The sequence below is a fragment of the Lactuca virosa genome, chromosome 6 (genome assembly GCF_052849685.1).
Source record: "Lactuca virosa cultivar CGN04683 chromosome 6, Lactuca_virosa_CGN04683_v6, whole genome shotgun sequence".
In the NCBI taxonomy this organism is placed as follows: Eukaryota; Viridiplantae; Streptophyta; class Magnoliopsida; order Asterales; family Asteraceae; genus Lactuca; species Lactuca virosa.
Genome location: NC_136431.1, coordinates 105773458 through 105791237, shown reverse-complemented (window position 1 = coordinate 105791237; position 17780 = coordinate 105773458). Strand labels below are relative to the sequence as shown.

General features: G+C 36.9%; 1 protein-coding gene across 1 annotated transcript; it reads right to left on the bottom strand.

The window, feature by feature from the left end:
* Positions 1-4513: 4513 nt before the first annotated feature.
* Positions 4514-9966, bottom strand: HUB2 (histone mono-ubiquitination 2). The gene is made up of 19 exons (XM_079055737.1): positions 9697-9966; positions 9215-9376; positions 9058-9145; positions 8741-8971; positions 8474-8641; positions 8181-8374; positions 7995-8078; positions 7806-7925; positions 7540-7726; positions 7307-7467; positions 7140-7211; positions 6969-7045; positions 6666-6860; positions 6523-6595; positions 6364-6450; positions 5493-5630; positions 5208-5410; positions 4962-5124; positions 4514-4888 (listed from the first exon to the last, which is right to left on the bottom strand). The coding sequence occupies exons 1-19, from the start codon at positions 9793-9795 to the stop codon at positions 4757-4759; spliced, it is 2634 nt and encodes an 877-aa protein (XP_078911863.1). The 5' UTR covers positions 9796-9966; the 3' UTR covers positions 4514-4756.
* Positions 9967-17780: the final 7814 nt, after the last annotated feature.

Below are 17780 nucleotides of genomic sequence, written 5' to 3'. Positions count from 1 at the left end.
GTTTCAAGATACGATTTACAGATACTAAAGCATGACTCTAAAACTTTGATTGGAACAAAGTATGACTCATCTATGATTGAACCATTTCCATCAATGTTTGATTCCTCTTCTTAGTCATACAATTACACTAAGATGTTCTTTGAGGATTAATTGTGATACAATTCCACAATTACTAAGATGATCATAAAACATGATACTAAAGCACTCTCCTTTCTTTTCAGATTGGAGAATCCTTTATCTTTCTGCTTAATTGATTTTTTTATTCATTCTACTACTAGTTGAATCTTTTCAAAGTATCAAAATTTTGTTTAATCTTATAAACACAATCATATTTATTGAAACATCAATAAATCATGACGAATAGAGTTATCGTCCCTTTTGGTAGATCTGAAGATTAGAGGTGAGCATTTGGACATGTGGACCGGATCGGACCGGACCGAACCAGATCGTTTTTTTGGACCCCCGGGCCAGTTCTCGGTTCTAGGATTTGAGCAAAACCGGTCCATTTTTTTACCGGTCCAATTTTTTACTGGTCTGGTCCTGCTGGTTCTGGGTAAAAACCGATTTTAGACCAGCTTATTTTTTTTAAAAAAATTGTATTCTGTGAAATTCTTTAAATAAGCATATCTCATTCGTTTTAAGTCGGATTGACATGCGGTTTTTTCCAACATGTAATTTAGATTTTATCGATGATTTTAGACTATAATTTTGTTGTTTTTGGTGTTATATTCAATGAGTTACAGTCCTTCAAAGATGAGATATCAAAGCTGAATTATTTCAGCTTTTCAGCAATAAATTTAAACTTTTGTATTCTGTGAAATTCTTTAAACAATCATATCTCATTCGTTATAAATCGGATTGACATGTGGTTTTTTTCTAATGTGTAATTTAGAGTTTGTAGATGATTTTAAACTATAATATGTTGTTTTTGGTGTTATATTCGATGAATTAAAATCCTTCAAAGATGAGAAATCAAAGCTGAAACATTTCAACTTTTCAGGAAGAAATTTAAACTTTTGTATTCTGTGAAATTCTTTAAACAAGCATATCTCATTCGTTTTAATTCGGATTGACATGAAGGTTTTTTCAGCATGTAATTTAGAGTTTGTAGATGATTTTAGACTATAATTTTGTTGTTCTTGGTGTTATATTCGATGAGTTACAATCCTTCAAAGATGAGATATCAAAGCTGAAATATTTCAGTTTTTAGCAAGAAATTTAAACTTTTGTATTCGTTGAAATTCATTAAACAAGAGTATCTCATTCTTTTTAAGTCGGATTGACATGCGGTTTTTTCCAACATGTAATTTAGAATTTGTAGATGACTTTAGACTATAATTTTGTTGTTTTTGGTATTATATTCGATGAGTTACAATCCTTCAAAGATGAGATATCAAAGCTGAAATATTTCAGCTTTTCAGCAAGAAATTTAAACTTTTGTATTCTATGAGTTCTTTAAAAAGCATATCTTATTTGTTTTAAGTCAAATTGACATGCGGTTTTTTCCAACGTGTAATTTAGAGTTTGTAGATGAGTTTAGACTATAATTTGTTGTTTTTGGTGTTATATTTAATGAGTTACAATCCTTCAAACAAATGGTATAAAGTATAAACAATCAAAGTTTGACCGGTCCAAAGGGCACAAGAAACGGAAACATATTCATTTTTACGAGTTGTACCGTATCAAACCCAAAAAGTCTTCATTTTAACGAGTTGTAACTTATCAAACCCAGCAACATATTCGTTTTAACGAGTTGTATTAAACCCAAAAACACGTTTTAACAAGTACCATATATGCATGTAAAGTTATACCAGTCCAAACGGATCCAAGAATCGGAAAACCCAGACATGGACTCGAACATTGACCTGGACCCGATAAGTCTCATCCAGTCTGGTCCACGGTCCACAATATTCTCCGAAACCAGTCCGGTTCGGTCCAAATGCTCACCCCTAATCCATATCAATATGTACTAGATCCATTAGTCATTCAATTGTCTCACATAAACATGTGAACAGTGATTTAAGTCATAATTTTCCAATGAACAAGATTCTCATATATTATACAATTTGAATTGTACGACACCAAGTATCTGTCTAGTTGGTGATGAGAGCTTACCATACTATTTCGGCAATTCCAAAAACGCCTTCCGGGGTTAGTGAGTTTCCAACAAGTTTGTTCCTTAGCTGGAACATCGCAATCGCATTTTGGCACACCGTCTAGAACATAGACACGAGCAACTTGGAGTCGATTCCTTGCAGTGGACAAGCTCGAAGACATTGATCTTGAAGAACGCAACAGTCGGATTAAGAAAAGGAAGGTTCTTGATTTGAGTTTTCACGAATGGGTAAGAAAGAAGTGAAGGCGGTCCAAATCAGGATTTCAATTAATAAAGTTGGTGGGCAAATAGATCCTCATTGCCACGTCAGTAGTCCACGTTGGATTTACACGTATGGGTTTTTTTTTTGACACATCACGTATCCACGTAAGCATGAAACCGGTAAACCTTTTAAAAACATGAAAATTGCTTAATTGATAGGTCAAATACGAGTTTAGTAGTCTATTGCGCAAGAAAATTACTTTAGTGACCAAATTTGACAATTGACGAAACTTTAATGTGCTACAGTGTCATTTTCCCCTTTATTATTAAGTTACTAATCACACCAGTTTCACTAAGTTTGAATGTTTCAATTTTAACCTTAATAATATAATATTTTACAAATTTAGTCCATATAATCAGACTTTTTATTTAGGCAAACACTGAACCCGAGCCTATAAAAGTTCCAGTCTCTAAAGATAACCCAACCATGGTTAGTCTCACCTAAGATCCATATCCACCTCCCTCTATAAACCAAACACCACCATTACCTCAGTTTCCTCGATACTTAATCAATGGCTTCCCACCCCTCCATTTCCAAACTTATCAGTTTCAACCCCTCCTTTTTCAAATTTGTCAATTTCAACCCCTTCAAATTCTGCCCGCATACAATCCCAACCACCAAATATGGGTTATGCGGGTCCACCCAGGAATCCTTTGCCACTTGTACAAGGTGTGTCACGTCAGCCTAATTTTTCATCCCCAAATATGTGGCCAATAAGGTCGCCTATTCCTCAACCTTTGACCTCTAGTGGTTGGTCTCAACCGCCGCTGCCCCACAGATGATGATTCGACCACCGCCACCACCGGCTAGGTCAATGTTGCCGCCATCTATAAGGTTGCAGCCGCCCATGACCACCCTAAGACCACAACCAATAAGTTCAACGATTTCACCTTTCAAACCCACCGCCCACAACCTCTCTCCTCTCAGCCACTTCCAAGGCCAGGGTCTCAGTTCATGTCGCCACCTCAACCACCGTCATTCCGGCCAGGACCACCACCACCTATGATGTAGCAAGGGTTTCATAGGCCACAAAATAGCCATCAAATTGGCCCATCAAGTATGTCGGATAGGCGGCCTGTTTTTTCTGGCCATGGTCCACCACCACCCGCTAGGCAGTTTGGTCCACCAGCCAACATTTTGCTGCCAAGGTCTAGCAACTTTGCACAAGTTCCACAAAATCATCATCCGTCAATGGGATTCAGCCAAAGAACGTCTTGCCTCCAAATCAGCAGTTAGTGGCAATGCACTGCATCCTTTAGGTAGGCCAGGTCATCCATTTGTGCCACGTCAACATATATATGATCCGTTTTCGCCTAGTGTTGGGCCACATAAGCCTGGGAATCCTCAAAATTTAAGGAAGCAGGAGAGTGATCCTAGGTATGATGACTTGATGGCATCTGTTGGAGTTGAGTAATCTATAAAACAGTTGTTGCTTTGATGGCAATTAAAATATAGAAAGCCTTTTGATGAGGTGAGTGACTATTTACTGGGAATGCTTGTAGAAACACTTAATCTGTTCTTAAATTGTAATATGAGAGAGAGGTAGATGAGTGTTTTTTGCATGATTTCTAGATGGAAAAGTTTGTTGGATTTTTATGCTATAAATTGATAAAAATATCAAGTATTTACTAGCGGATTCAGTTCTAAGGGGAAAACAAATTTAGAGCGTGTTTGGTAAAACTAGCAATTAGTTGAAAGCCGGAATATGTAGCTTTTATCTGTACAAGTGTTCGGAAAATTGGTTTTTATCTTTTAAATGTATCAATTTACATAAAAACTAAAAGCTCGGAACTTAGAAATAGTTTTTGGATTAGGAGTTTCACCTAATACTCACAGGTTTAATGTTTTCTTTTTAAAGATTAAAGTCTTTCTATATCTTTTTGTTAATAAGCAAATTTAGTCTTTTGGCTTTCTATCTCTACGGTATTTTCCACTTTAGTAAATCTGTTCTTTTAAGGAGCTAAAATACCAAGTCAAATTTATAAGACCATCGTTTTATTTCCAATAAAGTCCAAATCATAAGAAATGAAAATGGAACGCAAGCAGGTTAAAGGCCATAACGAGACATTTAATGTACATATGACACGATGTCAGGTTAAAGGACTAAAATAAGACGATTTTGGAACAAAATTAAATTTAATGATTAAAAATGGTCAAAAGAAATTATTTAGTCATCTTTTAACCTTTTCCGTAATAAAAATGAAAACCACCACATCACACTTCTTTCAATACAATTCTATCAAAATATCCAGCCATATTTTTCTAACACTTCCACGTAACGTAACCCCTACTAATTACACACCCATCTCCCTCCTATGGCCCACATATTTTATGTTTACAAAAAAAAAAAAAAATAATAACTAATTCCTATAAAATATTTATATCTTGACAAACCTAACATCATTTTGCCCAAAAGCCATTCCACAACCAGGACATTTCCTATGTCGGATCTCTAAATTCCTCTGAATACACGGATTACAAAATAGATGATAACACTTCACAATCACCACCTGTCCCAAAACCACCACCCAAAATTCTTAAAACCAAAAAGAAAAAATTAAAAAGAAAAAAAAAAAAGAATACCTCTTTTGGTCGATCAAAGCAAACCCCACATTTGAGAATAGATTTGCACTCCTTGATTTCATCTTGGAGTTTTTGAATAGCAGCTTCACCACTTCCTAATGTTAATTCTGTAACCTTCATGTTTAGTTCAACAAGCTCCTCATCAAGCTTCTTCCTGTCCATTCTGGTTTCAAAACCACCGATTCCATTCCGTTAGTATCGATGGAATGGAATCACAAATCAATGGAATCAGTTATAATATAATACCTTTCATTGTCCAACTCCTCTTGAATCTCTTCCATCTTCCTACGGACTTGATCATATTCCTTTTCTGAAGAAGAAAGCAATGATTTAAGACACTTCAATTCTTTATCAGCATTCGATAATTCCCACTTGCTGTTTTCAAGGTTGATTGCCAGGTGTCTGTCTTCTTCGGTTGACTTAAGAGCTTGTGTCACACAACCATTCATCTACATCATCATATCTTCACATGTTATAAAATCATTACAAAAAAAAAAAAAAAAAAAAAGGAATTGTTATATGAAACAATACCTGTTCTTCTGAATGAGCAATCCGTGATTTTAGTGATTCAAATGCTGAATTCATTTGTTGAAGCTGTTTGTCTAATGTTTGTTTTTCAGAAAGTAGAGCACTATGTGTTTGTTTCATCTTTACACTTTCAGAAACCACCTGTACCAAAAAGGACAACAAAAATCCAAGAAAATTAGCGCTGAATGCTGATGTGGCAAGATTATTGAGAAATAGTAACCAAACTAGTAAGTTACTACCCCCACTTTGTGGGGGGACCAAACTTTGTGTAACCACAAAAGTGTAGGGAGCAAACCTGAAAATATACAGAAGTCATGTGGCTAAAGTGTGAAATCAAAAAATGTAGGGAAGAAACATGGCAATCTATCAGGTAGGGGCTATTTTGTAAATTTTTTAAACATAATCTGCAAATTTTATAAATATATGGACTGTTTCTGTAAAAAGAATCTGCATAGGGACCTTTTTTGTAAATTGTAGGGACAGTTTTTGAAATTTATTTTCTACACAGGGACCAAATCTATCAAAGTACGAAGGTCTTAAACACATGGACCATTTCTGTAAAAATTAATCTGCACAGGGACCTTTTCTGTAAATTACAGGGACTGATTTTGTAATTTATTTTGTACATAGGGATCAAAACTGCTAAAATACTAAACTATTATGGCCAAAACATGAAACTAAAAATATTAAACATGTGGTATGTTTATTAATACCATTTATGAAATTGTTTCATTAAGAAAAATGAAGTATTTCGTTACAAAGTAACAAAAATACCAAATCTCATAAATATGAAACAAAGTTTAAAAAAAATATATAATCAAAATTGATTCGTTTTCCCATTAATTGGATTTAAAAACAGAGGAAAAGAATTAACCTTAATGTTGTAATCATCCCTCTCCATCACCTGCTGCAACAGATGCTGATTTTGGGTCTGCATATCTTCATATGCTTGACCTATAGTCTGAAAAAAGAAATGATAAAAATATGACAACAAATGACCAAAATGCCCTTGTAGGACTAACTAACAAAATACCTCAATTTCAGAAATATAAGACTCTGCCTCTCCATCTTTAATTTTAATAGCCTCTTCAAGTTCCAAAACATCCCTACAAGTTCCAAAAACATTAGTTTTAGTCACAAGGGCAAGATTGTCTTTACTAAAGTCAAAAGTCAAACCTGTCTGAATCATCCAATTTAGCCCTTAAATCAGCAATTTCAGCTTCAGTGATGGATAATCTTTGTTGGCAAGCAATTTCAGTTTCTTTAGCAGATTTAATCCTTAATTCCAAACTGTGTTCTTCAAATGCATTTTTTAAAACTTCAGCTTGTGAATGAGCTCTTCTTTCTGATTCCTTTATTTCCATTATATCCCTTGTACAAAAAAAAATTTTAAAAAAAAAAAAAAAAAAAAAAAAAAAAGTAAAAATTTTAATAACACATTAAAAGAATATAAACTGAATGTTTTTACATTATATATACCTATTGTCATATATTCTCTGTCCAAGCATATCCAGAAAAATCTGTGATTCTAAATTTTCCTTTTCAAGTCTCTCAATCTACAACAGTTTTGTATATAAACTTAAAATCATTTTATTAATATATTAAATAAAAAATTCAAATGAGAAATAAAATAGAAACTAGAAAACTTACATGGGCTTGTAAATTCTTGATCTCTGAACTCTGTTCAAAACAGCTATCCACCAATTCCTTATGTTCCCTACTCTATAATCAATAAAAGTTTCAAGCTTTTTAAAAAAAATAGCAAACCAAATATTATGGTTTTCAAAAAAATAAATAAATAAATAAATAAAAACAACCTTTTTGTCCACCAAAGCCCTAAGTGACTGTGCTTCCTCTTGTAATTTAAGAGCTTCACTTCCTGTTTCTTTCCATCGATTCAATTGTGATGTCATCATTCCAATTTCTTTAGATAAAGCTGAGCCCATGACTTCAAACTCTGCTTTAATGTCTTTTCTCTCTAAAAAAATTAAACTTTCAGTAAAATAATTTGCATATGATAAGTTTATTTTATATTTATAACTAAATTTACCTGAATCTTGAACAGCTTCTTCCATTTTAATCTCCAATTCATTGCTCTCATTAATGTATTGCTGAAGTTTGTGCTCTAATTCTTCAATAGTGGAATCAGTGTTGTCAATAGGATTCTTCAAAGCATCTACTGACTCAGTTTTTAAACTCAGTTCTTTCTCTTTTCGCATAACTGCAAACCTATCAACCTGAAATTTTAACATTTTTTTTTTAAATATCAAAAGAATATTACACAAAGAAAATTTATAAAAGTAATTAATTAATTACCTGTAAGGAATCTATCACCACCCTGAATCGCTCAACTTCAGATTTCCAATATGGAAGTTGATCATTGAGTAAAGTGTAAGGGCGTGATGTGTAAATATATTTGTTGTCCTTCAGTTCATTCTGCCAACATATAATGTGTTAAAACATAGGAATCAAGAAGTACATAAAAGAAAAAAGAAAAAGAAAAACCTGAAGATCGTGTAATTGTTTTGATAAGACCATATTGTCCTCTTGTGCTTCGTGAAGCTCAGAAAGACGATCAGATGCTACTATCTATACATTAGTTTAAAGTTAATATAATACTTTGTTTGTAGGCCTAGGGGTAGAATAGTAAAATAGTGAAATAGTGAAATAGTGAAATAGTAGAATAAAAACCTTTGCTTCCTCTATGGAGTCTTTTAAATCGCGTAATCCCATAGTTTTATCTACAGTATTTTCAGGTGAAATACTTCCATTAACAGCAAATGGAACTGGAGATTGCACAATGGCGATTCTGTCCTTTTGCATTTTTAAATTCACAAGTTTTCTTCTACTTTCTTCAAGTTCTGCCATGCTGTCCTCCAGGTCACCTTATAAGAATCATAAAAAAAAGAAATATAATCAAAAGAGATTCAGATACCTAAATGTTGGTGAATCATTTGTTAAAGATGATGAAAATGTTGTAAAACCTGCAACACGTTTGATTTCGGATTGATCCACTGAATGGGTATGAATATAACTCTGAATCATGTCAGCATATTCTTTATGTTTCAAATGGAGAGCTTCTATTACTATTTGTAATTGCTTAACTTCCTCTTTCATCAACTCATCAATCTTATTCAACTGAATAATCGCATCTGAGACATTCATGAATCATGATAGTGTTAGTTTAGACTGTTTAGTAGTGGATAAGTATGTAAGAAATTTTTTTTCCTCCAAATAAGGGCAAAACCGACCTTCTGTGGTTGATTTTTCATGAAAAGATTGATCAATGCTCTCAATTTTACACATCAGGGCTTGAATAGTATCTTCTATTAATTTCATTAACTCTAGAGTAGATGAATGCCTCAAAGCAAGAGCTTCTTTTATATAAATAAGTCGTTCTTCACTTCCATTCTTTTCAATGGAATCCGACTGCAGGAGTCTGCAAAGGAATATTTCCTCAGCAGGACAAGAAGGGATTGAACCTAAATGAGTAATAAGTTGATAATTAAGGGTCAATTAAGTAATTTCATAATTAAGGGTCAGATAAGATAAATATATAGTTAAAGACCTCGTGAAGAATCTGCATGTTGCAATGCTTCCAAGGCACTTTGGCCTGCTCCAGTTCGTACTCCAAGGAGAATTAAGTCATCATCCAACTAGAAAAAAAGGGGTTCAAGTAAAAACTATGATACTAATTATAAAGGAAATTTGAATTAAGAAGTTACCTGTCTCCATAGTTGGTTGATTTTGATCAAAAAGTCATCATAAGAAGTTTGCTCATGTCTTAATTCTTTGATTTTGTCTTCTAGATCATGTAATTCCTGCTTCTGGACATCTAACTGCTGAACAAGTTTCTGATTTTGATACTGCAGCACTGTCGCATCAACCTACAATACGTCAATAGCAAATGGAACATTAGGTTTTAAATAGTAACCTCAAGAAAATACGCAAAAGCTTGTGTAGCCTTCAATTCATTTAATGTTACTGTTTTATCAGAATCCAGCGTCCGTGCCATTTATATCAATATAGTAGAAATCACTAACTGAACATACAAAACACCGACTTGCCCAAACTACAATGTGAAGCCCTAATTTTGAGTTTATCAAAACCTTAAAAAAATGGTACTCCAATCTTCAGTGAATGTGTTAAGCTGCTAATAAATAAGGAATGAGACGATAGAGAAAATAATGATAGAGTTAAAACATACGGTGCCATTTTCCGGAGAAGGGTTAGGGTGACGTGCCATGTCGGAGTTGTTCAGATGAGGGCGCTTTTTCTCAGGCTCATCTGAATCAGAAGTTTCCATATTACAGCGCTTGTAAACAACCGTCCGCCACCATCACCCGCTAATACACCATCCGATCGTCGTCGTTGCTCGTTATTAGTGAAGGGTGAGTCTGAAATGGGTGTGAGTGACACGGCGTATCAGAAGTCGGAGTTAACGGACCATGACACCGAGCACTGTTCTGTAGTGCTTACTTGGGTTAGCCACCGTTGTAGATTGACAAAATTGTAAATTTTGTCCCTCAAATGTCAAAAATTGAGATTTTGGTCCAAAATATTTTGAATTTATACCAGTGGTCCAAAATAAGAATTTTATTGCAAGTTTGGCCTAAAAATTTATAAAGTTTTTATAATAACGGATTTGCCCTTGGTATTTCCATTTTTTTAATTATTTAATCATTTTTCTAATTAAAAAAAGACAATTAAAAACACTCCACCCCTACCCACCTACTCACTCCTTATCTAACATCTTATACCCTCTTCCATTTAATTAATTCTGGGAACACCGTCGTCAGACACCACCACCGCCATCGGACGCCACAAAACACTCATTTTTTCAGATCTGTAAGCTCAAACATGAACAAGCAATTTTTCTGAAAATCCTTATCCTTCACCGGCTCGATTTTTAGCAGACGACGGGGGTGGTTTCATGGTGGTTTCATACGGTCGACCCTTTCTTAGATCTACGTCGCCACCTCAAATCAGAGCAGATGAAGATGTCGCCACCTCGGATCGGAGCAAGGGTTTGCACACGTTTACAGATTTGTTGCTCCGCTCTCTTTTTCCTTCTCCGGCAATGTCGGCGCCTGCAAGATCTAGAGGAGATCGGAACTAGGTTTTTCTCACTCCTCCCCCAGCTCCCCTTCTCTCTCTCCCACTTTATATCTTCATTTGGAATAGCTGTCAAACCCAACACCAAAACACCATCTAAACTCCGTCATTGTTAAAGCTTGGTCGGATGAACAAACATTGGCAACGGCGGTGGTGCTCTGTCCTGAAAATCAAGCTACCACTGTGGGATGGGTTTTCAGATCTGAAGAAGGGGAGGGTTTTCAGATCGACATATATGAAAAAAAAATTCATCCTTCACCGGAAAAACGAGGGTATTTGTCGGAAAAACGAGGGTCTTCACTGAAGAAACGAGGATGTTTCAGTCTTCACCGGAAAATTAAGGATGTTTTGACTTACAGCGCCGTCTCCAGAAAACCCTAATCTACCCGCCGCCGCCACCATGAAACCCTTTATGGCGTTCATATCAATGGTCGGCGACGGTGGTGGCGGCGTTCATATCTCCAACCGGTGGTGAACGGTGGTGGTGGTATTTTATGTCACACCCCCGAACCAGACGGCGGAAACGTCCGAGAGCTCGCGTCACTTAAATTGAATATCATCACAATGGATATAAATGAATCATAACATAAACATCACCAAACTGATATTGTTCACATCCAGTACATTGTTTTAAATTTTACACATCCATAACATAAATTGTTTAAGAGTTTTCAAAACATAGTTTCCTAACATACTTGATATTACCCTGCAGCTTACCTGTTACCTGAGAATACAAGTTATTTTGAAAAACGTCAACATATGAAATGTTGGTGAGTTCATAAGCAGTGTTGTGATAAAAATGATTTGTGTAGTTTATAAAACCCAGAAAATCCGATATTTTCTGAAAAGACAACTGTTTACCAAAGTGTGAAGATCCATAAGTTGATGCATGAATGATTTCAAAACGTGTATAAAAGGGAGTTTTGTATTATAGTTATAGAAAAATACAAGCGAGTGGTGTTGATTTCCTCGAAAAATCCGATGTTTTCCGATAACATAAAATATAATTGTTTTTCAAATTGCTATACCGCCACAACGAATGATTTTGATTACTCTTCCTTGATTACTCGGATGGTATTGGATTTAATTAATTATGTGAGTCGTTATAACCATGCATAATAATGACTAGTTCGTCTGTCTTGGCATCCTAATGTATGCCAGGATTGATCTTAAGATTTTGTCACCCTAGACTGGCCGAGTCTAACTGTAGCGAACAGTTGAGGTGTGGGGGAGTCACCCCCGTATAGATCTATACACAAACTCTCGCTCTCCTTCCAGGAGACTTTGATTATAACTACAGACTACGAACGACCCTTAGAGGTGTCGCCCGTTATTACTCACTTAATCCAAACAAAATTGATTACTGTTGATTAACGACCTGGATTTGTTTACTTTGATTTCAAATAAGCCTAACAGACACGGAGAAGAGGAATACAAGGTCCTGCTAATTACGCGTGTTATTTAAGGTTGTTGGTTATACGAATGACACATTGGCCCATTTCATATTTGATTAAATTTGGACCTTACTAGCAATGCTAACGGGCCACCAAGGCCCAATAGCACATATAAGCCATTGAGCGTCCCTTAAACATGTAATTGGGTCACAAGAGGCCCAATAGACATGTGTTATTATCGTCGAACCCAAAAGTCACGTTAATGGGTCACAAAGGCCCATTAAGCATGATTAAGATCTTTTAAGTCCAACTATTTGAATAATTACGTGTTTTAGGTATAATATAATGGTCGGAAGTTTGATTGAAAAATTGTTAAAATCTCAATAACACGAAACTTGTCGGTTGTTTATAACGATAATTGAGATTATATGTATATTTTTCCTTCTATTTTCATAAGTTGTAATGTGGTATTCTCTTTAACCCAAGTGTCTTAAAACCAAAATAATTGACTCAAAATATTGATTTGACCCATTCAACCCTTTCTTTAATAAAAATGACAATTTTAGTCCCTTACATAAAGAAAAGACATTTTAGGCCCTTAACTCATTTTCTTGACATTTTTGACCATAGACTTGTTTAAATAAAGGTTTTTAGCTCAAAATTTACTATTTGACAGTTTCAGCCCTTCCAGTAAAGAGTTTTTCAGTTAAAGCCCAACTTTTCGCAACTTTTACAATTTTGGCCCAAAATCCAAAAAGTTTACATTTTTTATCCTTGTTTGGAAAATAAGTCATTTTAACCCCTGAATTGGTTTGTTTACCCTCTTTATCCCTTGTTTTGAGGAATTTATCATTTCAGTCCCTTGAAAATTATGTTTTTCGCAATTTTGGGCTTAATGGGCCGAAAAGCCCAAAAATTGGCCCATTAAGCTACAAATTACATTTCTAGCCCTTTGAAGAGTATAATATTCATAAAAACATTTATTTTAACTGTTTTGACTCTTTTGATCCTTAAGAAAACCGTGAATGGCAATTTTTTTTCAACCCAACTTTTGTTTATTTGACAAATTAAGCCCAAAAATGGGTTTTATGTTGCAATATGTTGATTTTAATCTTAGAGGGTAATTTTCTTGACTTGTTTAGTGTAATATACCTTAGATCATGTTTGTTTTCCTTCTTATGCCATAGATCTCGAGATTTCTTTCTTTTTTTGTTTAAATATTCAACATATAAGCATATAAAATCACACATACATACATGAAATCATACATAGCATACACATACACATAGATCTACACATTTTACTTGTATTCTCCCCCATAAAACTTGTAAAAACCGAAAATAGAGGGGTATGAACTCACCTTGAGTTTTGGATTTGGTTTTGATGAAGATTTGAGAGAAGATTTCGGCCTAACAAGCTTCTTTAGAAGTCCTTGAGCTTAGATTGCTTCTAGGGAGTATGATCATGAAGTTGAATGAATTAAAAGATGATTTTTGATGAGGTATAGAAGTTAAACTTTGGATTTAAGTAAGAACTTACCAAAGATTTGTAACTTGAAGTGATTTTTGAATGAAAAACTCCTTGGAATGCTTATAATTCTCGAAAATTTGGATGAAAAGAAGGAGGGTGTTCTTATGTGTTTGAGAGAGATTTTTGAGAGTGTGTGGATGTGTCTTGAGTTGGTCTCGGCCGAGAGTAGGGGAAGGAGGAAGAAAAAGAGGGATTTTGCATAGATACATGTGATTACATTGTTGTATGTTGTATACTTAGCTTGGTTGTCCCCTAAACAAAGGTGAGGTGTCATCTTCCCCTTAATTCCTCCACCAATCTCTTTTTTTTTTAACTTTGGGCTGAGGGTTAGAGAAGAGAGAAGGGAATTTTGGGCCTATTGTGTTTAAGTCCATATTATGGGCCCAATTTGATGGTTTTTCGGCCCATTTGGTCTTTGGAGATGGTTCACGGCCCAAAATAAATCAAGGAATGAGTTTTATGACCCATTAGGGCTATTTAGATTTGTGATGGCCCAATAAGGCCCATTGAATATAACCTAGTTCATTTTAGGCTTACAAGGCCCAAAATATTAAGTTTCATGCAAATGAGTCAAATTAGGGCCCATTTAAGAGTTCTAAGTCCAAATAGTCAAATTGGAAGCTTATTGGTCTATTAGGCCCAATAAGAAAATCCTAATCCAAAAATGAACTTAAATCGGGATTTTTAGGGTTTCCAATCTTTGTTGACTATTTGAATGCTTGTATAGGAATTTTGTTGTCATTGATTTAACACAATACATGTTTTCAAGTTTTAACTACAATGTCACTCTTTGTTAAGTGTTTACAGCGTATCAGAATTCCTAGTTGTGACATCATCCCCCCGTTAGAGGGAATTTCGTCCTGAAATTCTTTTGAAAGCTAGATTTGAGAACGTGAGAATCATGGGTGGTATAATTCCCCTCATGTGTTTTTAGTTGTCGGGACGCATAAGCTATCACCTTCCCACGCTGCATGAGCACACAGCCTAAACCTTGATTCGACGCATCGCAGTAGACTACGAAGTCCTCTGTTCCCTCTGGTAGTGATAATACCGGTGCACTGCAGAGTGGTTGCTTCAGAGTTCGGAATGTAGCTTCTTGCTTATCCGTCCATTCAAAGGGTACGCCCTTTTGCGTAAGCAAGGTAAGTGGCTTGGCTGTTTTGGAGAAGTTCTGAATGAATCTCCTGTAGTAGCCTGCGAGGCCTAAAAATTGGCGAATTTATGTGGGTGTTGTTGGGATCGCCCATCCTTCAATGGCTTTGACCTTAGAAGGATCCACATGTATCCCTTCTTGACTAACAACATGACCTAAAAAGTTCACACTACGGAGCCAAAACTCACACTTAGAGAGTTTTGCGTATAACTTTTCGGTTCGCAGGGTTTCCAGGATTTGTCGGAGATATCGGTCGTGTTCTTCTTCGGTTCGAGAATAGACGAGGATATCGTCGATGAAAACGATGACAAAGTTGTCAAGGAATGGTCGGCATATTCGATTCATTAGGTCCATGAATGCGGCAGGGGCATTCGTTAGACCGAAAGGCATTACGACAAATTCATAATGTCCATAACGAGTTCGGAAGGCGGTTTTGGGGATATCCTCCTCCCGGACTTTGAGCTGGTGGTATCCAGATCGCAGATCTATCTTAGAGAAGTAACTTGCTCCTTGGAGTTGGTCAAATAGATCGTCGATTCTCGGAAGTGGATAGCGATTTTTGATAGTGAGCTTATTAAGTTCCCTATAGTCAATACACATCCTAAAGGTACCGTCTTTCTTCTTAACAAAGAGAACCGGAGCTCCCCAAGGTGAGAAACTGGGTCGGATAAATCCTTTGTCCAAAAGCTCGCTGAGTTGACTGGACAACGCTTGCATTTCCGCAGGAGCCAATCTGTAGGGTGATTTGGCGATGGGTGTAGCTCCTGGCACGAGGTCAATTCGGAACTCGACTTGTCTTTCTGGGGGTATCCCCGGAAGGTCTTCAGGAAATACATCCGGGAAATCGCAAGCCACAGGGATGATTCGAATATTGATCTCTTCTTTGGACTTATCCACTATATGAGCTAGAAACGTCAAGTCCTTCTTTCGTAGATACTTCTGTGCCTTAATGCACGAGATAAGACGAAGGTTCGTGTTGGGTTTGTCTCCGTATATAATTAGGGTTTCGTGATTTGGGAGGTGAAGGCGAACGACCTTCTCGTGACACATAATTTCAGCATGGTGGGGGCTTAACCAGTCCATGCCAATAATCACATCAAAACTCCTAATGGAAACAAGCATTAAGTTTATTTGAAAGACGTGATGGTTCAAGGTCAGGGTACATCCGATGTAGATTTCCCCAGTGGATTCTGTTTTCCCATTAACCATTTCTACCGTAAAGGTTTCATTGAGCTTTTGGGGTTGTTGTTTTAACAAGTGTTTGAATTTATTAATCACAAAGCTACGTTCTGCCCCGGTATCAAATAGGATGCATGCATAAGTGTGGTTTAGGAGAAACGTACCGGTGACAACAGCGGGATCCTGAACCGCTTCTCCTTGTCCCATGGTCAGCACTCTTCCTGCTCCTCCATTCCCAGGGTTGTTGATGTTGGGGCAGTTTCGACGGATATGCCCAGTCTTTCCACATCCATAGCAGGTGGGGCTTGATTCTGCATTATTGCCGCTGTTGTTGGTGTTGTTGTTGTTGCGGTTGTTGTTGTTGTTGTTTCCTTGTTGCTGGTTATGGGGAGGATAGGTCATGCAATATTTTGCCGTGTGACCCTTCCGATTGCAACTGGTACAATGCATCTCCCTGCATTCACCATTATGATGGAGACTGCACTTGTTGCACTTTGGGAGATTCCCATAATACTGCCTAGGGGCACTTGGATTAGCTGAGGCTGGAGCATGTGGTGTGGAGGGTACTTGGGTGGTTGCAGCATTGACTGTCACTGTTTGTTGTTTCTTTGACGACTCTGAGCCTTGTCGCCCTTTTCTCTTGTTGTTCTTTCCTTTCTTGTTGTCACTCTCCTTCTTGCTCTCAGTTTCCACTGGCTTCTCGCCCTTCTTGTTGTTGTGATCGTATAGTTTCTTGGCCAACCTCTTGGCACTGTCGAAGGTTTCGGGGTTTGCAGCTATCACATATCCTTGAATTGGGGAGGTTAATCCCCAGATGAATCGTTCGATTTTATTTCCCTCTGAAGTAATCATGCCAGGGCACAACAGTGACAGTTCGCTAAATCTTGCTATGTATGCGTCTATGTCAGAGTTTCGGACGGTGAGATTCCATAACTCTTGCTCCATTTTCTGAATTTCGCCTCGCGGGCAGTACTCGGCCATCAGCATTTCTTTCAACTCCGCCCATGGCATAGAGTTGGCTACGGGGAGAGTCATGGCCTCTACATGTCCATTCCACCAAGTGAGAGCTTGGTCAACGAATGTGCATGCGACGAACTTCACTTTCACCTCTTCGGGGCATTCACATATCTCAAATACCGATTCCACTTTTTCCATCCATCTCTTTAGGGTTATCATTCCACCCGTGCCATTAAAGGTTCGTGACTTGGCGTTGGTGAAATCCTTGTAGGAGCATGTCTTGGTAGGTCCTTGATTTGTTCCGTTGTTCGAACTTCCAGCCCCTTGTCCATTGCCTCCACCATTGTTCCCTTGGTGGATTTGCGTCATGGCTGCAGTAACCGCAGCAGATACAGCTGCTTGGAATGCAGCTGAGTTGACTTCGGGTGGGGTTGGTCCAGGGTTTCCACGGGTTGGTCGTTGGGGCATCTTTCTGTCATGGAACGGAAAGATGTTGAGTGCTTATGATTTTTGTGAGATTGTGGTCCTATAAACTAAGTGTATTGCATGAACTTAAGTAGTTTCACAAATTAGCATACAATCATGGATACATAACACATAGCAGATCACAACTTCACAATAAAACACATAAAATCTTTCATTAATAATATCCGTAATTTGATACATGAAAATTTGCTCGAAAGAGCATACATAAGTGGTGCAAGTTCGGCAGCGTAACGACTCTTTGAGTAGTGTAATCACTTAAACATATAGTTGATGGTACATAGCATAGATCATATAAGCATAATACTAAGGATAGATATGACTAGTCCTAGTCATGGTGGGATGTGCCAGGGGGTGGTGCTGAAGAAGTGGACGCTCCCTGAAGGCGAGCCACCTGTTGTTCTGCGTCTCGGAGGCCAGTCTCCCATCTCACCTGCCTCATGTGGAACTCTCGGATAACCTATCGCGTCTCCTGTTCTG